The sequence below is a fragment of the Lethenteron reissneri genome, chromosome 13 (genome assembly GCF_015708825.2).
Source record: "Lethenteron reissneri isolate LAM-NWPU_2019-01 chromosome 13, ASM1570882v1, whole genome shotgun sequence".
NCBI lineage: Eukaryota > Metazoa > Chordata > Hyperoartia > Petromyzontiformes > Petromyzontidae > Lethenteron > Lethenteron reissneri.
The window spans coordinates 10932023-10957583 of NC_083791.1; the positions used below are offsets into that span (position 1 = coordinate 10932023).

A 25561-nucleotide genomic window follows, 5' to 3' on the forward strand; every position below is an offset into this window, starting at 1 on the left:
CCCGGCGCTCCGACCACGTGATGTACCGTCGACCAATGAGAAGGCGAGTTGCTCCATCGTGCAAACCGGATTCGCCGGACGTGACGTTCCGAAAACGGAACTCGCCTTTACCCCACGTGACGAACGGCGGACCCCCCCCCCCCGCCCCTGAAAGGGAGAAAGCGGAGCACCGCCGATTCGGAAGCGGATGTGACGCATCGGAAACGGAAACGGGGGGGGGGGGACACGTGACGCGGCGCCGGCCAATCGCAGCGCGTCGCGCTAGCACATGGAGTGAGCAGTGCGGGAGGAGGCGCGTGCGGCGCGGCGCGGCAAGGTTACGGGCAGCCGGGGCCGGCATCGACTCCTCTCACTCTCTACCCCCCCTCCTCCTCCTCGCTCGCTCGCCATGCCTTCCTCGCACCGATCAAACGAACTCTCCTCGAGCCGCCTCTTGTCATGGGCAACGTAGCGGCGGCTCAGCCGCCACCGCCGCCGCCGCCGATGATGTCCTCGCCGGGGTTCCCCATGCCGCCGCCCGGGATGCCGGGCCTCGTGGCCCCGCAGTTGCCTCCGCACGGGGCCTCAGGGACGACGACTGCCGGGGGAGCTGCGGGGTCGGGTGGGGAGGCCGCGCCGCGCTCCTCGCTGCCCAACCCGGGCACGTACGACGAGCTGCACCGCAAGTGCAAGGGTGAGTGAGGTCGGGAGTTATGTGGCGGTGGCGGGTGGGTGGGGGGTAGATTCTGGGAAGAGCGCCGGTGGATTCTTTTGGGCGAAAGGTCAGCGGTGCCATCAGGCGCGGCGGCGGGCGTGAGGCCTCTGCTCTTGTCACCCATCGCGCTCTCTCTCATTCATTCATTCATTCGACGATGTTGTCGAGTGAATCATTGTGAGCAAAGCCTCCCGCACTCGGGAGTTCGTTCTGACTCGTTTGGAGGCCCCGGGGCTCGCGCGCATTTGTCGTAAGAATGGTATTCGCAACTCTCTCTCTCGTACATGATCCCACCAACGCGTGTCTTTAAAGCGTTGTTCACGGGCCTGAATGGTAACCCGCCTCGGCCGTGGAGTCCCAAGTAGCCACAAGGACCCATGATGGGATTTTTTTTATTGTTTGAATGGCCACTACTGCCGCACGCGCCTTTTATAATTGCCACCACCACCATCTCCTGTACACCGTTTTCAAACATCATGGACGAGACACACGCTGCTCCTGCAGTGAATAATGAGGATAAGGGCCATTCCGACAGCAGCCGTGGCTGTCCCGAAGTGAGAGACGAGCGATGGGGAGAGGGTTGGCTTGTCCAGTTCAAGGGCGGTTAATTGCCCTTGCAGGGCCGTGATTTTTTGAAAATGCATCGTGGTTAATGATTATGAAAATGAAGGTGCATTAAGACCTCACCGAGTCTCAATACAGTTGAATGAGTTTCCTGCAAACGTTTAAATTATTGGATCATTACAGGCATTTCGCAATGTACGCGGTCACTGCATCGCACGCTTTCAGATACGCTTCTGCGGCCCTTTGGAACTCCCTATTACTTCCAATATCGGGAAGCCACTGGAGCTATGCACTTTTAAATCGAAATCTAATTTCTTCAGAACTGCTTATTGTGCAGAGCTTTCCTTCCCCCGCACCTCCGATGAGCACTGTTGGCTACGTACGGCGTGAAAGAAGTTCAACGCACACGATGTAATCCAATTTTCATCATTGAACCCGGAATGTCTCGCTCTCATGCATATGAACGTGAACGTTCAGACGGTGGCTCAGAGCTGTAAACTGGAGATAAGCACTTGTCCTGTACGAGTTGTGCATCTCTACAACCGTTCGTCATTCAAGCGATGAATGAGAGAGCCTCACTCGCCACGCGGTTGCGGCTCGTGAAGGTTATTTTACTTCACGCGGTCAGTGCGGGCTGGTGCCCATCACTTCACCACCCTGGTCGGTGCAGGTTTGGTGAAGGCGAGAAGCATATGCGTTTGAGCACAGTACAGTATAACAATTGTATTGTCTGCAATGACCCCCTTCTGACAATGTGGCCCCCGCAGCAGCCTACACAGCCTGGTATGCATTGTGATGTCTGATCTAGGCTTAGGTTTTATTTCGGCATAGGTAAAACCAAACGTGCAATAAATGCTCATTTTCGATGGGGACTTGGTTTCAAAAACCTGGTTACAGCAAAAAAAACACGAACAAATAAATCCAAAACATCTTTACATGGTCAAGTTTCCGAATGGCGAGGTCGTGCATCAACATGATACAGCTATATTCAAGGCTAATAGAACATGTCACATGCAAAAAATATATTTTTAACTTAGTCTGCAAAGCAGAACCATCAGTTGCACGCACACTTGAAATCAAATCTAAGGTCCAAGCATTGTCCAGAATCAACCTTGCTTCACTTCCAACATCTTACGGCACGTTCCGGATGAATTCTTTCACGAGTTGAATTGCATAAGCACTCGAGCTATCGGTTTGGGAGTTTCTGAATAAATGATCATGACAGAACTATTCTGTTTCCTTGTGATTTGTGAGTAATGTCTCGTACATTCTCCATGAACAAGACTTGAAGACGTTATAGGTGGAGCCTTTTTATAATTATAATAAAATAACCGTGTAGTAACAGATGTGTTTTAATAATCGAAGGTAACGATATCTCGAGTGGCGTGAACGTGAGGCAAGTTTTGTCTGATGTGCCTCTGCCCTCCAGCAACCCATGACGTGTGTTGCCCCAGTAATTACTGAGCATTGATCAAAGTGACCCGAAATGTCCTCTCATGTGAGGATGGGCGAATGATGGACAAGAGAGGGTTTGAGATAGTGGTACAAAAGCCACAGCCTGTGACCAAATCGCCAAATCGTGGAAGCTAAGCAGGTTTTGAGCCTGGATGGTGCTTTGTATTAGCAACCTCCCTGCATAAAACTGGGTGGTTGCTACTTTGTAAGCAGTGGACAGTTCAGCATAATCCCTTGTTATATTTTATTATGCTCCGATGTCCAATGCTGCTGCCCGCCTCCACCAACGCACACAAACCGGTGTGGTGAAGTATGGTCAAATTGCCCTTATGAGCCACGCCGCAATGGATCGACATAGGGCTGTACATTTACATCACACAACGTGCTGGCTAGCACTGCTTTTGGGTAGCGAGAGTTGTGCCTGTTGACTTTGTATTCTGACCTCTCCTTTACTGTATTCCCCCCACCCCTCTCCTTGCCATTCATTCCCGATTCTGACCCCCTCCCTTGATCCGCACCACTTTGCATCCACTGCCATCCCACAAACCATCACCCGCCAACCTCCGACATCCAGAGGTGTTCCCCGCACAGATGGAGGGAGTGCGGCTCGTTATCAACAAAGGTCTTAGCAACCACTTCCAGGTAAAGTCACTCGGCGGGACGAGGGTCGGTTGGGGTCGCGGGTGCCGGGATGGAGAGGCTCTCCTGAAACTTCGCATTGAAAGGAGTCGTAGATACTGAAACTGCCTCCTTAATCAAACCCCCTTCACTGGCAAATTCGTACGGTTGCCATTAAACGCATTTTGTTTTAAAAAAGTTTTGAATCGTGACCGCAGCTCGGAGAGATTTTGTTGTTGGTGGAAGAGAGGAGTGAGGTCTATGAGGGTACAGAGTAGAGAGAGAAAGGCGATCTATAATATTGATGACATGTATGGGTGGTTAGGGCGTTCATAATGGCTGTGTTGGAGAACTAAGCTAGTACCACTTGGATCCTTCCTGGGCTAGAGTATGGTTTCAGCTGCCCTTGATACTCATTTGCATTAAGTTGATGGTTCTTGGTCTAGTTATACCAATCGTTGCGCAATATCGGCATTCGTGGAAGGCTGGAATACTCTTTTATTAAAACTTGACATCGAACGCGAATAGGCATGTTAGGTTGCATTGATGGAAATAGATTCTTGCAAGGAGGTTGCTGGGTAGCTTTGAGGTTGGAGCACTGAGTCAGCACTGCTGTGATTCTGGGTTCAAACCCAGGTTTCGGCTATCCGCTGTCAAACGGCGTTCTGAAGCGCGGCAAGTTGATAGTCTTGTTCCGGTTATCAGTGAGGCAAGATGGTGCACCTTTTTGCGAAAGGTCCCAATGGAAACGTCTTTATCTCATGACATGATATTTTAGCAGCATGATTGGACAATAATTGGGAGGGGGAAAGAGCAAAGAAATTGAAGTAACCAGTCTGTTGTGAACAGCAGCATCTGCAACTCCGAGTAACAGCTGTGTCTGCGTTGTTTAAGCAAGCGCTGTCTGCCGCCAACCTGCACCAATTCGTGTGGTCAAATATGGTCACCTAACCCCCTACCTATAAACTCCTTATCAATGCCCTACCTTATTACAGGCCAATTCGGACCTTATTGGTCACCCCGTGCCCTGATAAATATCAACGTTCACGTTCTTCCTACAAAGTCCCGTCACAAGGGAGAAACACAAACAAATAAACAGAAAACATGTTTTAACTCAATTTCCTTGTACAAGAATACGGGTAAACCGTATGGGTTGACAGGTATGTAACCCCAGCAACCCATGTAGGCATGAGGAGGCCGTCATCCAGCAGTGCATCGATGGAAGGGCTGTACGCAATGCAGATACGTTCCGCCTTAGGTGTGCGTGTGTTTGTGAAGCATGCGCTGACTGTGTCTTTGTTAGGTGAGTCATACCGTGAACCTGAGCACCGTCGGCCCGTCTAACTACCACTTCGGCACGACCTACGTGGGCACGAAGCAGATCAGCCCCACTGAGGTGAGATGCCGAGACAGCTGCAGTCACCACTGTTCCCTCGCATTCATTCAGGTTGACAGGACGGCTCTCATGCGTTTGGGTGCGAGGGGACAACCCCCTCTATAAAATTAGTGGTCTGCCTCTCTTCTGAGAGTAGCAGCATTGTTGGTCATCCACAGCACTAACCAACCTGACACCTCGGTTTGATGGCTGGCTATGCAAATTATTTCTCAACTCTGCCTTGGATGACCATAGGTTTCTAAAAGCCATAAAGTGAGTACCAGGGGGCAAACATTTTGCCCCGGGGAGGGATAAAGTTGTAAAGGAGTGGCATCGCCCACACCAAGCCTTCTTGTGATCTGCCAGACTTCATAGGTGCTCTCTCTATAAGAGAACTTGCTCCAGAAAGGCATCCTGGTGGGCTGAAAGGTCGGAGCACAGAGCTAGCACCGCAGAGGTCCTGGCTTTGATTCCAGGCAGGCACCCTCTGGTTTTAACTGGGTTCTCAAATGCAAAGAGTTGATGATCTCATCCCTGATCACAGATGAGATTGCACACAAAGTATCGCACTAAATTTAATTCATGCTTTTTGGATAAAGTCAAGCTCTGAAAATGACAAATATAGTTTTTTTGTTTCGATGTGTCTAACCTTACTCTCTGTAGCAGCATGATTGGGAACGTTCTTCATGTGGACCAGAGGTCACTTGAAGGGATCTCAGAAGTAGTTTTGTGAAATCCGCTTACGTGGGCTGTTCACTCGTACACAGGTTTCTTCATCTGTTGATATGACGCTTATAGCCCAGTTGGGTAGGACTGGGGAGAAAGACAAAGAGCACGTGCTCTTGAAGTTTGTTGAAGTTTAACGGGAGATCTTTGTATCTCTGCGTGTATCCCTGGTGTGTTCCCTGCGGCAGTGTTTTCCCGTCATCATTGGCGACGTGGACAACACGGGGAGCCTCAACGCCCAGATCATCCACCAGCTGACGCAGCGGCTACGAGGGAAGGTGGCCCTGCAGGTTTGTGGGTCGGAGTGAAAAAAAAACGACAGCAGAACTTCTGTCATCTTCATATACGAAAATTATTTTTTATCTGCAACGTGCCCGCCATGAGCATTTCATCTTCCTCTACTTCCCCCTTCTCTTGTTTGTCCCCTTGGCCTGAGTTGTCGTGCTTGTACCCACACGCCTACGTTTATTGATACAGGAATATAAATAGCTGTGGGTTTGTGTAGAACTTGTGCTGCTGAATTAGCTCCTGTTAGCTAAGACGCAATGTCAAATTACAGCAGGGTTCTTCAATTAGGGAGGGTCCTCAGGGCCACATCCGGCCCACGAAGGCTCTTGAAATGGCCCGCCTAGCTATGACCTGCCGAGAGATACGGCTTGCCCGGGACACGGAGAGGAACAGATTGGTGAGATGAAAGCGAGATAGAAACAATACTAACATGAGAGATCTGGAGACGAGAGATGCACATTGGTCGCCTGGTACAGAGGTCGTGACGCAAAGATGCCATGTGACGCCATAACTTCTATATATGTGATATTGCGATAAAACGTGGAGCACTAAAACGTGCAGATCTTTTTTTATTGTGTGACCTGCAGAAAAATATAGTTGGAAGGACCCCGATTTATGGTTTTGCTGCTTAGATTTTTATAGCGTCATGGCAGAGGAGTTGAAGGCACGGTGTATCTGATTCTTTAGCCATACTCAGTGACCTAATCAAACAGGCTGTGGCAACCCCATTTAAAAATTGTTAGTCGCACTTGAACTCCCCCATAGAGAATCCGTATTGCAGACGCAACCGTTACCAATCGCGCATTGGCTCTGCGAGCCCCCCCACTGACTATCAATGCACTACTGTTCAGCCCCGTGTTTGTAAGAGATGTTCTTTGTTCCAGGGCATGCAGACAGGGCCGGGCAGTCCAGTAGACAACATCCTGTGACCGATCAGCATCTGTGTGTATATTGAAGTTCTTTCGCACCGTACGTAGCCAACCTTGCCAATCGGTTGGCAAAGTACGGTGTGTGTCACTAGACAGAAGGTGACACCACCCCAACCACACGGCCTAAGCTTTGAGCGCGTGTGTGGCCGTTTACAGAGCCCCATATTCCACCCTTTGTGGTGGGGGAGGAGGGTTGTTATGAAACATGACGGATAGCTTGTTGATGGCCGCGTCTGCTGCACTACCGCTGTTTACCACCAGGGGGGAGCAGTCATCGATACGATTGCATAAACAACTAGCTAGGATCCCTTATAACGCCCGTCAATGATTGACCAAGACTGGACAACAGGCATATGTCTTTTTTCCAGCAGTGTCCATCCGCGCGTCCACCTTGTGCCCCCTCGATGAGTTTGTCGTCATTGTATTAATTGTTTCTTATTAGCGTGCCACACACCTAGCACACAAATCGCACAAGTTACAGACTTCACGTTATGTAACAAGGGACACTAATGCTTTAAAAATAACAACTTGCTGCGTACAGTAGTCAAGCCAGGGTACATTTGGCTAAAACCTATATGACCTTTATCTACCCTTTAACCCAACCTTAAACTTTAACCTGCGCTCAAACCCTTAACGTTAATCCTTTTTTTGTTAACGCTCATCTGTGATTTTCAAATTTATTTCAACTCTTAACCATAACTTTATACCTTAACTTCATCCCTGTATCCTTTAAATTATTTAAATGTTACCTCAATTCTGACCCTTAGCTTTAAACATTAACTTTAACCCTCGCTCCAAGCCATATCCTTTGACATCGATCAGTAATTGTGTAAATTAATAAAAGTCGTTTCTTGACATTGTGTAATTGGCTTTGGGCACTGCACAAATCACCCACGCAGGTGTGGTTTAGTAAATATTCTCCTCTGCCAGTCACTTCTCTTCACATAATATGCGATTAGCACGGTTGGCTAAGCACTTCCGATTACCATGACGGTTTACGTACGGTGCAAAAGAAGTTCAACATACATAAACATACACCACAGAATGTGCCTTCGTCACCTTGGCACTCCAATCTTGACAATCGCGCTGCCTGCCATTTATCGGCCATTCATTCACCCGTCGTGGTCATGACCTCTGACCTCTTTGCGTGTCCGGTCCTATTGCCTCTCATCCTCCGGAACCTTCCGTGACCCCCGCGCGCCTGTGTGTGTGTGCGCGACCGTGAGCAGACCCAGCAGTCGAAGTTCATGACCTGGCAGTTTGACGCGGAGTACCGGGGGGAAGACTACACGGCCACCGTGGCGCTGGGGAACCCGGACGTCATCTCCGAGTCGAGTAATTAATGCACGGAGACCGTTGCACGCTTGTCGTCCTGTTTGCTAAGGTCGTATTTGCTGTTGTCGTGTAATATGAATGTGTGTGCATGCACACACTGGAGCAGCTGTGTGTACACTCTGGGTTAGTGTGGTGGATATATTCTGCAGTAAAAAAAATTAAAAAATCTTACCTTCACAATACGTACATCCAAGAGTGATCTTAAGGATGGACAATATACAATTTTTATATTGCTATCGGTTCATGTAATCACTCCAGCCACTATACACTCTAATGCATTCCTGAATAAAATTGTGATGATACGTTAAATCATGGGGGGGGGTGGTGAGTCTTTTGGGACAGAAACCAAAGCCCAAGTGATTATTTCCCACAATGCTGTTTTGTTTTTCCCTGACGGCTACCCATTGGCTTCCATACTACTAATGAATATTTACTAATGCATGATAGAAAGCGCAACATAAGTCATACGTTTTGAGTGTTTTTTCGTAACTTGTTTGCTGTTATCTGCCACCCTTCTCTCTTCCTATTTCATTCCCTCCCACCTATCCTCTCCATGCTGACTCCCTACAACCGTCTTCCACCCGCTCTCCCAACATCGCTCCCATCCATCCATCCCTCCTTTCCCGGTGCACTCGCTGTCCGTTCGTCCCTCTCTCCGCTGCAGTGATCATGGTGGCGCACTACCTGCAGAGTGTGACGGAGCAGCTGACGCTGGGCGGGGAGCTGGTGTACCACAGGCGGCCTGGCGAGGAGGGCGCCGTCAGCACGGCAGTGGCGCGATACACCGGTGTGTGGTGTGCGGGGGGGGGGGTGGTGGTGGTGGCACCGTGGCGCGGTGGGGGCCTGTGGCACAGTAGGACGGGGAGCGGTGGTGGTACCGTAGCACGGTAGCAGTGGGGGGTGGTGGTGGCACCATGGCATGGTAACGCGGGGGCTGGTGGGAGCCCGTGGCACCATGAAATGGTAGCACAGGGGGCAGCAATTGGTGGCCCTGAGAGGCCGTGGGAACCTCGCAAAGAGCTCGTGAGTTTTTACTCATCGCCATTCGCTCGCGTAGCAGTCTGTTACAGTGGTCATCACTTTCGTTGGTGACTTGGGTCATACTTGCAAAAGAGATTATTCGGGTCTCTTGAGTTAAACAAAATAACTAGAATCTTAAAATGGATCCGTTGGTGGGATAATGTGTGCAGTTGGACAGGGCTTTCCATGAGAGACGCTTAATATCACCAAAGATGGGAAGCATCTGTCATGGACATGAACTCTTTGTGCCATTTCTATTGCAGTAGTTCTGACCCTGACATCACCGACTATAAATATTATCATCTTTTCAAAACTGCATACAAGTATAAAGCTGTATTATAGTTCACTTAGTTTAGGATTATTCGTCAATTATTGGTTCTTTCGGTAAAGTCACAAAGGGAAATAATAAAATAAAAAAGATACAATTCATTAGGACGGTGTCTTTCCGACAGCCCTGTTCTTCACCTGAGGACGGCTGCTTGCGTTGTGGCTGAAACGTCGTGAGAATTTTATCTTATTATGTTTTATTTTTATTATTTTATTATTTCCCTTCTACGTGACTTTACCGAAAGAACCAAGAATATGAATCCATGCACTCACGAAAGCTTTAAAACGAAATTTATTCAATTATCAAACCGCACGGTAAGTTCATAATTGATTGTTAAGCTGCAGCCATTAAGCACCAGCCTCGGGGCTCTTCAGTCACCTCGTGGTATGTTAAGAAAGTCGGCAAACGCACAGCAGGATTTTTATTGTTGAATATTTCGATATGTGCAGCAAACCATTTTATTCAGTTTTATGCATGCAATTATCAATAACGCTAAACACCATAAATTAACAACCCTGCCACGTGGTTTCGTAGGCTCAAACTGGGTGGCGACGCTAAACGCCGGGCTTGCCAACATCCACGCGAGCTACTACCAGAAGGCCAACGAACAGGTGAGTCTTATGTCTTGTGGAACTTCTTTCGCACCGTACGTAGCCAACCGTGCTAATCGGAGGTGCGCGGGAAGGACAACAAATCCAAAAAGCACTCCTAAAGAATTAACTTTTTACTTCTGCCACATCACACCAAGTTCTGAATGTGAAATTGTCGTTGTTGCTATGCATCCACATGAGCAGCCACACAGAAGAAGAGACGCCAAGTTCTGCCACGCCACACCACGTATTACCAAACCGCAAGATGTATAGCGCTAGTCTGTTGCACACCACTGTGATGCCATTGCCACCACCACCACCACGTGCTGGCACGCCGCGTCACACGTCAGCACCGCCTCACCCGAGCGCCCGGTCACTCCCCGCGCCCGCTTGCAGATCCAGGTGGGCGTGGAGCTGGAGGCGAACATGCGCATGGAGGACACCGCGTGCACGTTCGGGTACCAGATCGACCTTCCCAAGGCCAACATGGTGTTCCGGGGTAGGCGGTGACTGGCGCGGTCGGCACGGCCTTCGTTTGACATTAAACGTCACCTTCCCCGCCCCCCTCCGCTACCCATCAAACGAGCATTGGGATGGCGCACGCGTATTTGATGCATATGAATGTGTGTGCATGTGTTGTACATTTTGCTTTGTGTGTGTATTCGGTGTTTGCCTTTGATCAAATTACCTGGCGTTGGCCTGACCTGGTCAGATTTTCAGAAGCTAGGCAGGGGTTGAGCCTGGATAGCGCTTTGATGGGTGATCATCGTGCACCTCATGTCATCGTAATCGACTGCGGGGCTGTGCTCCATTGTCGGTAGGAGGAGGCAGTACAGCAAAATCCATTGCTGTACTGCGCTTATTGTACTCCCATGTCCTTTGCTTTCCCGTCAACTCGCACTGACCAGTGTGGTCACCAACCGGCACTGGCCAGCGTGGTGAAGCACGGTCGGACAAACTCACGCCATATGGGTCGGGCCCTAATCCACGCAGCGGCGGCTGGGCAAAAGGACTGTGCGTGTGCCCATGAATATGCGCGTTTGGGTGCGCGTGAACGTCAGCGGTGGGGAGCCACGGTAAGATTCTTATTGTTGACCCCGTCCGCCCTCTTGGCGCCCCGCAGGAACGGTGGACAGCAACTGGACGGTGGGCGCCGTTCTCGAGAAGAAGTTGCCACCCCTCCCGCTCACGCTGGCACTCGCCGCCTTCATCAACCACCGCAAGAACAAGTTCCAGTGCGGCTTCGGCCTGACCATAGGCTGATGACTTGTAATTCCCATCCCTACCGACCCCCCCCCCCCCACCAACTACCCATCTCCTCCCGGTCCTCAATCCCGTTGCGCAAAAAAAATTAAAAATCACGTTTCATTTTTTGTGGGTGTATTTTTGTTTTGTACGTTCAGTTACAAAACAAACCCCCCAGTTGGCCCGCGCTCGTGTTGACGTGTGGACGGATGGTAAAACTCTGCGGCGAGACGCAAACTGCTGTGTACAGGAACGTGTTCGGCATTATGGAAAAAAAACCCAATCGACGATGAAAATTATGACGTTTCGTTTCTTAGACTTGCAGCCATTTGAAGCGAAAACCAGTCTGCATGCGATGTGAGAGCCAGCTGATGTCAAGGGACGTTTCTGTAATGTTTTTGCTTTTTCATTAAATCTGTCGGAAGTCGCTGGTTCGTTTTCCCCATCTTCGCGGCACCGGTCTGTGCTCTTCCTGTTGTCGGCATCGCCGTCCCGGCCCTCCGTCACCGCTGCTCAAATAATAACAAAAATAAAGCATGCAGTTGGTGTACATTATGTTCATCAACGCAAACGTACAAATATGCTTATTCTTTTCAGCTTTCTACTTTTTTCCTGTCGGTTATTTGGCAAACAATCTTCTCTCGTGTGGCATTTGAAGAGCATCGGACTGAGTTTTACATCTGTTCGTTGAGTTGGTAAAGCCATTCGGTGGGGTCTAAAGTCGCCAGGTAACGTTTGTACCTCTGGAAAAAAAGCGCTAAACTGGGAACCAATCGGGCACGTGAGCGACGGACTGTACTTCACCGCAGTTATTGGGCGACTTTTAAATTCTGCAGCCATCAAATGTGTAAAGTTGTTACATTAGTTTTGTGAGGATTGCGCACTTTTTAAAGGGGAGCATGCGATGTGTATCACCATCCAGGTCTTTTGCAACCGATTCTTTGAACTGGTATCATCCCAACTTAATTCCCACCACGCAGTTCTGCTTTGTTCCATCCTGTTCCATCCTGTTCCATCCTGTTCCATCCTGTTCCATCCTGTTCCATCTTACTTGCCAATCCCCACCGACCTCCAGGAATTGACAGCTGCAGACAGGCTGAGGCTGTCCCTCCGTCCGTCAGTTTTAAACGAACGTTTATGCTGCCTTGCAGCACTTTCGAAACACATTTGTAACTGCAGTGTAACGGTGGTTTAATATATTAGGTCGGTGTGTGTATCAAAGCGCTTATGTTTACCGATGAATGTGCTAATTACGCCGTAACAAGATAATGCTTGGAAAAATTCTGGGGGGGGGGAAATTTTAATCTTCTCGGTTTTTTGCAAAGCAAATTGTTTCCAACGTGTTACAAACATTGACGGTCTACGCTTAGAATTGTCATTGGTATTTTTTTTAATACAGCAAATTCTAAAGAAAGGTTGTTACCAAGTGTCTTAGAAGGTTTTTTCACCCCCTTCATTTCAGCACGTCGTACGGATGGTCCACGAAAGCGCTCGCGTTTGCGCGGAACTGCCGTGGTTTATTTATCGTTTTTTCCGCTCCCTCCCCTCCCCCATTTCACCTCGTCACATGTGACGGACGCGTGCGCGCCGAGGGGTGGTCATCCTGTGCCTCGCCGGCTGGAAACCCTGCCGCCGATCGTAATGTTCAGCGTTCAGGAGAGAAACGCCGGTGTGGCGTTTTTTTCCCCCCTCTTCGAGGTTTTGTCCTCTCATCATCATCATCTTCTTCTGTTCTCTTCAGTCTCCAGCCGTCACTTCCCCCGTGAAGCGTCTCCGCCCGCACCTTGCCCCACACACCATTGTGTTCTCGCCGTGGGTCCTGGGCCTCCTCGCTGCTGCTGCTGCACTCCCCTTTGAACCTCTTTACAAACTGTTTCCAAGACTGCTCGGATGCGCATGCCCACGGCTATTTGTACGGCATCTTGAGTCCTGGTCGCATTTTAGATTGAACAATCCAGGTTGCGTTCCGTGCTTGATTCGTGGCTGAATGTGGTGGGGCATCTCGCCCACCATGAAAGATAAAACGAGACTGATCTCATCACACCAAGCTCTTAACTCACCTGGGCATCTATTTCCTAAGCTGGATGGAATATCATTGAGTCCATACACTTGCAACTAAACATTGTGCATGTTTATTTGTTTTTTTATTTGCAATAAAAGAATTACCTGGAATAACCCTTGAGATGGAACACCTTGTTTGCAAGGGGTATCCAGGGTGTCGATTGATAACAACAAACGCGTAATTAACTGAGTTTAAACATTTTATCGGCAGGCTATCTTGTCATTTTCAATCAATATTGTTATGTTTTTTTAAATGGACCAAAAGCATTCTAGCAACTGTTAAGTGGGCTCGGATAGCACATGCCACGTGTTGGGATGCTAGTCGATGCGTGGGGATAGCGAGTGTCGGCAAATTAATGGAACGCGTCTTACTTAGGAATGACCACGGAGGAGATGGAGCTGTGAAATTTGCTCGCACGCATGTGCTGGGTGCATCCCACAGAACAGAATTGAAACTTCCACCTGAAACCACCGAGACCTTGGCCAGATTCGGTGCTTGTGTTTGTATGCACGTGGCACAGACGGATTACTTGCCGGCAGTGATTTCCAGCCTTTAACCCGAAGACCACTGTCAAAGCATAAACATTTGTAGCGGACCACCTTGCATTAGTAAGAATTTTCAAGATTAAAACGACTCCAAAAGCACTGTAAAATGTTAATTAAAAAGCCATGAAAAGCTAAGAACTTGGTATTTTTTTATTGACTCGACGTAATTAGAACAATGTTCATGAGTACATTGGGCAGTGTAAAAAAATTATTTGAGAGAAAAAAGATCGTAAGTACTCTGTCTGCAAACGATCCATGGATAACTTACAAATGTCCTTCGGATCGCAGCTTGGAACCACTGGCCCATTGGGCAGAGAAAGCTGTGGGTTACCCTCCCAGTGGCACGAAGGGTGACCAAAATAGTTGGAGAATTGAGAGGAGGCCACCAGCTTTCGTGGCGTATGTACCGACCTCTCCCTTGGATAGATAACGGTGTGTAAACTGGTAGAGGTACGTGCGGGGCAGACTGACCACTTGTTTTTTTTCTTAAGTTGACCCACGTGCACAAACACGCGCTCGTGTTTTCGTGCACACTGTTCCGCTGATAACACTGGTCAACACATTTTTTCTGGCGTAAGGTATTCCAACGGTTTTAAGGTAATTTTTGGGTGCTGATTCCAAATCTGGCATCAGTTTTTGTCTATCACATCAGGTTTTTGAGATCAAATATTGCATTTTCAATCAAAACTGCTGAAAAATATTAAATGTGGATATCTACATAAAATGATATTATAAACACACTATCCTAAAAATACAGCACCATATTTTAACACTAAAGCAGTCACTGACTCGCAACAACTTGCAATCATTAGTGACAGAGTTAATTTCGGGTAAAATCAATTAAAATGGGGTATGCCGATAGCATAAAAATGAGATGTGATAGAGCAAATCTGAGATCAGATTTGGAATCAGCACCCAGAAATTTGTCTAAAACAGCTGCAAAAGTCCAGACCAGTGTAAAAGTTCGCTTGCCGGGGTCTGCCAGCCACCCCTTCTCACATGCCGGATTTACACCCTGGATACGTAAATGAAAATAGTATGGGTCTTGGTGGGATTTTGGGAAGCTGCCAGTCTCTCCTGGGAGTTGTGGGTAGTGTTGGTGTCATGAGATGGTGGGGAGTGTCAGTTGCAGGGGGTTGTGGGGTTTTGTCACGAGGATTCGTTATATGGTTGGTGGTGGCTGATTAGATGCGGCCATGTACACGACAGTCAACGCGATAATTATTCATGGTAATGGTGCAAGGGGGTGAGTTGTAGCGGGTGGCCCTGATAAAATAAAACCACGGAAATAAGTATCTTAAAAACAAGTGTTATTTACTATGTAGAATGGGGATGAAGACAACGTCGTCGCTGTTTTTTGTTGTAACAGCTTCAACGGCAATCGGTTTACTCGCATTTTGTTCGCGGTCACCGAGAAGGCGACGCTTCTAAGAAGTGAGGAGCAGCTCGCAATTTAAAAGAACAAAACCGTGTAAAGACATGTCTGTCCTCCGCTGTATTTTTTTGGTCGTGAGCACGCCGGATAATCCAGCCACGGTGAATCGACGGTGAAAACTCCGCATGGGCCGGGTTCGAGCGAGCCCGTGTGCCTGTGTGGACACGGCCATCCTCGGCCGGGTCACCACACCCCTGGGCTCAGTCCTTGTCCTCCAGGTAGTCCACGATCTGTTGGGCCATCACCTTCTGCAGCGCCGAGATCGAGTCGATGCTGTGCGTCAGGTAAGATCTGCAGTGGTCCAACAGAGAGAGAGAGGGCCGCCGCTGGTCAGAGGTCACAACCAGGTACCCGATACCCGTACCCTACCCGATACCCGGCTACCCGATACCCGGCTACCCGTACCCAGCCGGGTACGGGTAGGCCGTGAGTCACTGGTGAGTCACCGTTTGTCACTCATTTCCCAACGTCTTGTCTCTTCTCACAATTCAAGTTCCTAGAATCAACCCACCCACGCCTGCAACATGGCTTCATCCCAGAGGTCGCAATCGGGTACCCGTACCCTACCCGATACCCGGCCGGGTAGGGTACCCGTTTGCGACCCTGGTGCGGCCGGGTACGGGTAAGGAATCAAAACCCGTTTGCGACCTCTGCCGCTGGTGTTCAGCCCCAAGCTGTCGCGCAGACGAAGTGACACTTCGTGTCATCGTTGTTGTCGTGCCGTCGTGTTTGTCACGAATTGATTCGTTCCCCCTTTATTACCGCCGTCGTTCCCCGTCGGCGTTGGCATGACTGGTCACTCCCCTCGTGGGTCACTGTCAATGATAATCTCCGTAATTATCCGTCGTGGTGAACAGAAGAAGTTTGGACTTTCGTGCCTTGATCAATGCTACGCGACCTTTGGACGAGAGATGATGGGAGGGAATTTTCAAAAGTCGAGCACTGCAGTAGGGGATTGTGAGTGTGGTGAGTGAGCAAGCGAATGAATAAGTGTGCTGTTTTGACCTGCAATATGGTGAATTAGTGAATGAGTGAGTTTGCTGTTGTGAGCTGAGTGTGCTGAGTGAGTGAGTGAATGAGCAAGTGAGTGAATGAGTCAGTTTGCTGTTGTGAGCTGAGTGTGCTGAGTGAGTGAGTGAATATGCAAGTGAGTGAATGAGTGAGTTTGAGCTGCAGCGTGGTGAGTGAATGTGCAAGTAAGTGAATGAGTGAGTGCTGTTGAGCTGCAGTGTGGTGGCTGAACACAGTACGGACGGGATGAAACAGTCAATCTGGGAGACCGAATCCTCAACATGGGTGGAAGTAGCAGCGAATTAAATTCGTTGGAAACAGAAACCACGATCGATTAGTGATAATTATAAGAGGCGACTGACCGTCTGGCGATTGAGGAGTAGTGGCTGCAGTGAATCGGTGAGGGCTGTGACCAACAATCAATCTGACTGGCGGAGGGAGGAAAAAAACATCGAGTTGGTGAGAAACTCAATCACTGCCCCGGCCGTCACTCACGGGATGCTCTCCGTGCTGTTGTCTTCCTCCGTCTCTCTTTTCCCGCGGATCCACCAACTTCCTACGGCCCCAAGCAGCCGCTTCACCTCTCGCAGTGCCCCTCCGTGAAGGTTCGTGGCGCCCGGCTGCCCATGGAGCTCCTCGGCCGCCGCCTTCTCTTCGGCTGTGACAACGAATTGGAGTGACATCAGTAGCCAGTGCACATCCACCCTCTCGCTGTTCTTCGTCTTCCGCGTGGCTTCCGATGGTAGATGTAGAGCAGCAACCGCAAATTTCAGGTTGGTCAAAGCCGCAAAAAGAGGAACCTTTTTGACAGTATCAAAGTATGAAAGAATGAGAATAGGTTTTACCCTTTCTGGCAATAACACAGGAGGTGTTAAGGTGTTCAAACACCAAATAGAAACATTTTGCAAGGATATCATGGTTGCATTAACCACACGTCCTTGTGGTGAACATGCAAACAAACATGCTGTGATAATATATGGGTATTGTCTTTGAAACTGATTGGCCTACACCAGAGACAGCAGCCTTCTTGAGGGCCCAGTCTCACCGGTGTCAGACCAGAGAACGCCAAAAGGCGAACGGTACAAGGACAATGCCACTGTCAGGGCATTTATCGCTCTGGGTGACTAGCCACACAAATGGGACCTTTTTGGTTAAGCCAGTTCAACCGCGTGAGGAGCAGCAGAGTGTATCGCTGCGATGTCTCTCATTCGTATCTGTGGATCGCTGTTGACTGATGCGTGCATATTGAACTTCTTTCGCACCGTACGTAGCCCACCGTGCTAATCGGAGGTTTTCGGTTTCATTAGGTATAACCCTGCAAGCCATGCGGCTCTTGACTCGGGTGCAACCGCAACAAAACAAAAAACATGAACAAGAACATCTTAAAGTGACTGCACGCAACAGAAAAGTGTGAGGGCCAGTCACTCACCTGCCGCCAAGTCTCCCGGCAATTGTACTCTACTTTGATCAGTGTCGTGGTCATCTTACCCCGAGCTGACGTACGCTACAGGGAGATCATTTTAACACGCAGGATTTCACTACCAATATCCATAATAGAGGTTTTTATGGGGGGTTAGATTGTGTAAATATATAAATGTGTCGTTGAGCCTGCCACCACCTGACAGCCAATGAGTAAGGTTTGTCACGTAAACAGAACGTGGCCAATTCGTCACTAGTACAGCGCACCGGTGTGTTGGAGAGCCAAGCCACAACATTTACAATCTGAGTACGACGTTTCGCCAGTAATTACAACCAGCTTCATAAGGCGACAGCCAGATGGACAAACTTTACTAATTGGCTGTGTCGGGTGGTGGCGGGTTTAACGACACATTTATATATTTACTCGATCTAACCCCATTTTTTTATATTATTAGGGAAGTAATTATTTGACATTGATTTATGTTTCTGCAATATTTTCGATTTGTCATATGACACCGTTGATTCTAGATTTGAAGCTTTCGTGACTGCAATGATTCATATTCTTAGTTCTTTCGGTAAAGTCACGTAAGTGAAAAATGAAATTAAAATTAATAAAAATAAACAATATTGTTTTATTTAGTTCTTTCGGTAAAGTCACGTAGGTAAAAAATGAAATTAAAATTAATAAAAATAAACAATATTGTTTTATTTTTATTAATTTTATTTTTTACCTACGTGACTTTACCGAAAGAACTAAGAGTATGACACCGTTGATATTTTCTCTGATTTCTATTTGTGGCTGATTGCTGTACTGCACTTTATTTGTTTATCCTTTTGTCGTGTTTGGTGACCCAGGTCCCTCATGCAAATGAGACTCTCTGTTGTGACTCGCTGAGCCACCCATACGGGACATCTGTGAAAAAGAGCTTCATGGTTTATCGGATTCCTCCAGTATAAATAAATAAAGATCTGCTTCTATCCTGCTCTCTAGAGTTCTCGCCTGGTTACACAAAATAAATGTAAACTTGACCCAGACAATAGTCAGTGGGAAATTAATCCCTGACCACAGTGACACCCAGAAGTGATTGGTGAGAGTGGGATGGAAGAGTGGTGATGTCGTGTGTGTGACCCCGTGTGTGACCCTGTGTGTGACCCCGTGTGCGACCCCGTGTGTGACCCCGTGTGTGACCCCGTGTGTGACCCCGTGGGTGACCCCCTGTGTGACCCCGTGTGTGGCCCCGTGTGTGACCCCGTGTGTGGCCCCGTGAGTTACCCCGTGGGTGGCCCCGTGTGTGACCCCGTCTGTGACCCCGTGTGTGACCCCGTGGGTGACACCGTGTTGAACCCCGTGTGTGGCCCCGTGTCTTACCTGGCACAGACGCCGGGCTCATCACGATCAGCGCCACGCAAACCAATGCCACCCGCATGATCATCGGGACACAAATCCGCAACCCAGCCAAGCTGCGACGATAGCATACAGCGCACGTTCTGTCGCGTCAAAATATCGAGCCCTCATACCAATCAAGCACTGGTCCCATTACGCCACAAAGCGGTCTCTTTGCCGACCCACTGTGCTTGCCCATCACACTAATGCGGTATTGTCTCATCATATCAATCAGGTACTGATCTATCGTTACAATCACCACCATAAGAAAAATCCTCTGTGTACATCCAAGAACGTCTCGCTGAGTCTCAAGACTTTTTTGTTTATGAAAGAGGCGCCCGCTACTTTGGGATGTTTGGCCAATTCCTGAGCGACGTTGCTTTTCTCTCACCTGAAGCTCTGCCACAGTCGCCCGCCGTGGTGTTGGCCAGGACAAATGCGTGGGCTCCGCACGCGAGACGGTGATGCTGGTCCTGGTGATGTTGATGTGGATGACGCTGCCGCGTTTAGATGTTCATTCCTCCATAATCATCCGTGCCAGTGCTCAGCGCTCCGTTTTATATAGAGGCATCTGCGGCTGCTGCTGCTGCTGCTGGTGGTGGCGATGATGATTGGTGGAGTCACGCCGGTCAATCTGACTTCCAAGAGAGGACACGGTCACAACAACCCTAACAGCACTACCACCAGTCCGGCACCACCACCACCACCGTCCTCCATCACCACCCACACCCAGGACGCGTTTTATAGAATAGCAAAGAGAAACTCGACATGAATTCAGCACCCAACATTTGGGAGCGACCCACAGAGGAATATTGTGTACTAAATAATGGAAAAAAACAATACTCTAATCGGGTTTTTGTTTTAGTATGAACAATCGATATGCAGGGAGTTTGTTGTTGGCATTCGAGTGCGTGCTGGCAGCGAAGGTTGGGGGGTTTGGGAGTGTGCGTGTGTGCGTGTGTCTGTGTGCACGTGTGTCTGTTTACATGTGTCTGTGTGTGCATGTGTCTGTGTGTGTACATGTGTATGTGTCTGTGTGTACGTGTGTCTGTTTACATGTGTCTGTATGTGCATGTGTCTGTGTGTACGTGTGTGTACATGTGTCTGTGTGTACGTGTGTGTACATGTGTATGTGTCTGTGTGTGCGTGTGTCTGTGTGTACGTGTGTACGTGTGTGCGTGTGTCTGTGTGTACGTGTGTGTGTGTGTCTGTGTGTACGTGTGTGTACATGTGTCTGTGTGTGCGTGTGTACGTGTGTCTGTGTGCACGTGTGTCTGTTTACATGTGTCTGTGTGTGCATGTGTCTGTGTGTATGTGTGTGTACATGTGTATGTGTCTGTGTGTACGTGTGTCTGTTTACATGTGTCTGTGTGTGCATGTGTCTGTGTGTGCGTGTGTAGCGGTTAGGGCGCTGCACTACGAACCTGGCGACCCGAGTTCGATTCCCGCTCACGGCCAACACCAGTGACGATTATCTGAACCGTTCCTGGGCTTCCCCTAGGTTGACTCGGCCTCAAACGAGTACTTGGTGCGGTGTGTAAACATCGCCACTGGGGAGACAAAGGCGGCCGGGCGTGGTCTTTGCCACCCATCCCCTTGTTATGCCGTGTCGGCCTTCATGGGTGCTCGCTTATTAAAATACAGACAATTGTTGGGGAAAGTGTTGTTAGCGAGCTCCTATTAAGGCCGTCACGGCACATGAGGGGGTGGGTGGCCAGCACCACGCCCGGACGTCTTTGTCTCACCAATACTTTTTACACACCGCACCAGGCTGAGTCTACCTAGGGGAGACCCAGAACCGGTTCAGACATCTGTCACTGATAGCTGTGAGCGGGAATCGAACTCGAGTCGCAGGGTTCGTAGCGCAGTGCGCTAACGACTGCACCACCACTGGATGAAGGCCTCATCCAACAGTGGCATTGATCGTGGCTTAATGTTGACCTGTATGTATGTAATTGGTTCTTGTGACCCCTGCATGTGTGTGTGATGTCGAAATTCTTTCGCATCGTACGTAGCCAACCGCGATTATCGCGCTCGAGGGATGGCCACAGCATAAACAAAAATCGACTCTTGAATCAAATGGTAACCGCGAATCGTGTAAATATTCCCTCGACAAATAATCAGCCGTGCGTCATGCGTGGCGTGGTTTGGCTTCGAGGGTTTCCATCCTTCGGTGGGAGGGAGGTTTGGGTTGGGGACGGGGGGCAGAGACGTCATCGTCTTCATCTTCCCTCCAGGCCACCACAGAAGAAAAGTAAGAAACACACCACGATACTTTTTCTCTCACACGTTTAATTCCAAGAAAATGTCATTGACCATTGTAGTTGTTTTTAATGTTTTGTATTGTACTATTTCGTATTGTGTGTGTGTTTGTGTGTGGTGATTTCTTCTTGCCAGGTCCCCCTCGAAAAGGAGGGTTTTAACCCCAATGGTTGTTTACCTGGTTAAATAAAGGTGAAATGAAATGAAAATAAAAACAACACGGAAAAGAAGAAAAAAATGTACATTCAACAATTACGCGCATCCAACATCTGTCGATTTACGTGAAACAACGACTGCAAGAACCCTCGAGTTTGTCAGCTGACGAAGTTGGCACTTTATCTTGAGGCGGGCCTGGCAGGAGCAGGCCCTGACCTGGCCATGAGAACGAGGCGGCCGGGTGACGGTATTCCCTCTCCATGACTCCACTTTGCTACTGCGCCACAGTGACCCGTCACTCCTGGCGGATCTGCTCCAGGTATTTCCTGCGAGGAGCACGAGGTGGGATGAGAAAATACGTCATCGTACATTTCATCATAATCGTAATCTTCGTAGGTTGCATCATTATTAGGTGGCATCGTTATTGTCAGTTTCACCATTATTATAATTTCTTGTCATGCTCATCATTTGCCAGTGCCTTCTTCACTTTCATTTGTGACAGTTATGTCATCACCGTTGTTTGCTACTTCATAAACAGTATCACCATAAACATTATTCTCATCTTGTTAATCATAATTATCATCAGTTCCACCATCGTTATTATCTCGGCAAGGCCATCTACGCGAGCCAACATATCCGAGCACTAATAACAATAAATAACAATTTAGAGCACCTTGTCAATCCACTTCACCCTGTCCGGCAGTGTGAGTTAGTGAAGGAGGCAAGCCCATGACTGCCTCAAATTTCATTCGCCACTGATAGCCACTGCCAGGTATCGAACTTTGGTGGTCTGAGTCATAAGCCCACTCTCCCACCAACACCTCCGTATAGCACGGTTGGCTACGTACGGTGCGAAAGACGTTCAACATACATACAACACAACCCAGCACGAAACGATCAACCAAATCACATGACCACAAAAGATAAAATCACAATCTCCACCATCGCCAACCAGAGAATTATTTTATTATGTTTTATTTTTATTATTTTATTACTTCCCTTCTAGGTGACTTTACCGAAAGAACCAAGAAGACATTGCCAACCACTCAGACCAAACCTTGGGGCAAAAACCACCAAGTCTCTCACCGCCACCACCACCACCACCGCCGCCAACAAGAACAACACCCGCCGTCCACGACAACTACCACGGCCGCAAGCTGCTCACCTCGTCTTCTGCAAGTGCTTGTTGTCCTGCACCTGCGCCAGCATCTCCTGGAAGATCCGCTGCGCCTGCGTGGCGATAGCGGGACCTCGCTCCTGGGCCTCCTGCGCGACCCTCTCGGCGTAGGCGGTCACGTCGCGGGCCCCGTCCTGCGCCAGCGCCAGGGCCCTCGCGGCGTGGGGCCGCGCGGCCGCCACCAGCTCCTGCACGTCGGCCGAGTAGCGCTTGGAGAGCTCGCCCATGCGGTCGAGCAGCGGCACGAGCGACTCGCGGAGGGACGACGCCAACCCGGTCAGGATCTCGCGCAGCTGCTGCTGGATGGGTGCGACCTCCTGCGTGTCGGCCGTGCGGGCGTCGGCTCCTGCAAACAGCAAGGAAGGCGAAAATAAAGGACTTCATTTGGGGGGTAAAGACAGAGACGTCCCATCGTTTAGACGTTGGGACTTTCGGGGGATAATACAAAGGTGGACATCCCATCGTTTAGATGACAAATACGGACATCCCATCGTTTAAATTTCAGTTTCATTTATTAGGTGTAGCCCTGTGAGCCATGAGGCTCTTGACTCGGGTGCAACCGCAACAAACAAAAACATGAACTAAGAACATCTTAAAGCGACGACGCGCAACAGAAACATCCAGGAAAAAACCAAATACAAAAACGGACATCCCATCGTTTAGATTTTTGGACTTTATGAGAGAAGACAAAGGCAGTCATCCTCATTTAGTGGCATGAAGTCATTGGGCATGCGCCTCAGTACAAGAAAATTAAATGTTGCCGTGCGCCCTGTCCAATTTCGCCCCCACCACTCTTCACAGCCCGGGAAGACCCGGGGTCCTCCAGCATTTGTGCCCCGGTGCAGCTGCACGAACTTACATGCGTGATAGCCACGTGCGTGATAGCCACATGCGTGATAGCCACGTGCGTGATAGCCATATGCGTGATAGCCACGTGCGTGATAGCCACGACGTTCTAGATCTTTACATCATCCGCACCTAGTTTACACAACAAAGGCGCATTCCTACCAGCGTGCTTCAGCCGCACCGAACCTCACAAAAATAATATCCAGGGCCTACCTTGTCTCCTCCCACCCTCAACCAGTATATATACATGGACTGTTTTCTTGGAATATCTCTCACTTGATACAGCAATCGTGCTGTGACGGTTCCACCTAAAGAGAGCCGACCCAGCCACTAAGCGACCTTTGCAATTGCAAAGGGCCCCGTGGCCAGCAGAGGGCCCCCTAGAGTCACTGCTAGCGAGTGGGTGAAAAAAATCATACATCAAAGGGGCCTCCAACCAAATTTTGATTAGGGCCCCCAAAGGTCTAGGGCCGGTTCTGCACCTGAAGACGGAAGCTTGTGTTGCCTCCGAAACGTCGTGATTTTTATTTAAGTTAATTTTACTTTTATTAATTTTAATTTTGTTACCTACGTGACTTTACCGAAAAAACCTAAGAATATAGCCACGACGTTCGCCGCGCCATTGTTTCGTTGTTTGGACCGCAGGGTCGGGGACAAGGCAGCGTTCTCAGCCCGGGGTCCCCCTAAGATCGCAGCGCAGGGAAGTGCACGCGACGTCGCGTGCAGGATCGTACCTGAGAGCAGCACGGTGCCCAGCAGCACGAAGAGGGTGGCGAACCTCGCGTCCATGGCTCTGGGGGAGACAATGAACTCGGTTTCACTCGTCCAGCCAATGCCATTTAACTGCACCCCGCGTCACAACTCAAGCACCCTCCTGACGACGGTGGAGGCGGATGGATGATGGTGATTGTTGCAAAATGATGACGATAGCGCCACCGCGACAATGATACACGACGAACACTTTTCACAATTCCATCGAAGAAGGACAGAACGTCGGCCACTCTATGAGAGGTGGAAGGTAGCAATAACGGTAACGCATCACACATCCTATTTTCGGCATGCACACCATTTAGTCGAATGAAATTACGCCTACAGAGGTCGACGTGGCGAAGTAAGACCCTCGGAAGGTAAACACATTGTTTTTTGTATATTAACAAGCAGCTACATAATGACGCTCGCATCTAATTTTTTTTATCAATTTTTAGTGACGAGCTGTCACTGCCACGACTCGTGCGCCAGCCTTCTGCCAGGGGACACGTTGCAAGTCGCGACATCCAAATGTCTCGCGTCGTTATCGAGGTGGCTTTAAGTAACGACCACGCAATGTGTCACCACCTTTGCGAAGGCGATTCAAAGCAAGAGGCGCGCGGTTGTTATTTTTAAAAAATGACGATTACACCCATCTCTCTTCCCTCCTCGCTCCCGTCAGCCTCTTGCTACCGATGTTGCCCACATCACAGAGACCCCCAGCGCTCGTGGCTGCACACTTTCCACAACCTAACCGGTGGCTAAGCTGCTCAAACAAAACCCTTTTACCAATTTTCAAAGCAAACAGTGCGTACGTTTGCACCCCCCTCCCCTGAAAAAATGTTGTAGAGCGGAATGATTCGTATTGAGACTCAGTAGTCGGTTTAAAAGGGTTTACAGATCGACAGCCTAGCGGCTTGCATCAGTCGGGCTGCTATTGCAGCGAGCGAGAAGAGAGCAACGTGGATCACCTCTTGGGGGATTCTGTCTTTCGCACGCGGTCTCTCTCGCTCTGCGTCTCTCCCATTTTATGCACGGACCCCTTGGGAGGGGGGGAGAAACGGGGACACGGACACGACACGGAGACAGGTCCTGGGCAAGGGTCGTCGCGGTGTGCCCGTTGTGCGGCGCCCACGTGTGCCGCGGTGACGTTTCGTGTCTCGTGTGGCCTTCAACCCCTCAGCGGGAAAGTGGAGATGCGTTGACGGTAAACACGTGGAGCAAACACCAATCCGAGACGTCGTGTTGACTTTTGGTTGATAAACACGCAAGCTGAGTAAGGCTTTGGGGCAAAGGTGAACAATTGCGCAATGAAAAATGGAATTAGCGCTCTTGCGGTTCGAGAATGTG

At 49.4% G+C, this 25561-nt stretch overlaps 1 protein-coding gene across 1 annotated transcript; it reads left to right on the forward strand.

The window, feature by feature from the left end:
- Positions 1-241: 241 nt before the first annotated feature.
- Positions 242-13342, forward strand: LOC133342107 (mitochondrial import receptor subunit TOM40 homolog). The gene is made up of 9 exons (XM_061551044.1): positions 242-673; positions 3288-3355; positions 4635-4727; positions 5621-5722; positions 7879-7984; positions 8649-8771; positions 9867-9943; positions 10319-10421; positions 11046-13342. The coding sequence occupies exons 1-9, from the start codon at positions 439-441 to the stop codon at positions 11183-11185; spliced, it is 1047 nt and encodes a 348-aa protein (XP_061407028.1). The 5' UTR covers positions 242-438; the 3' UTR covers positions 11186-13342.
- Positions 13343-25561: the final 12219 nt, after the last annotated feature.

Bases quoted from the DNA above. Each gene is read 5' to 3' on its own strand.
- LOC133342107 (XM_061551044.1), top strand. From the start codon at position 439: ATGGGCAACGTAGCGGCGGCTCAGCCGCCACCGCCGCCGCCGCCGATG. The intron at 674-3,287 runs GTGAGTGAGGTC...TCCGACATCCAG, and splicing joins GCTGCACCGCAAGTGCAAGG to AGGTGTTCCCCGCACAGATG. The intron at 10,422-11,045 runs GTAGGCGGTGAC...GGCGCCCCGCAG, and splicing joins GGCCAACATGGTGTTCCGGG to GAACGGTGGACAGCAACTGG.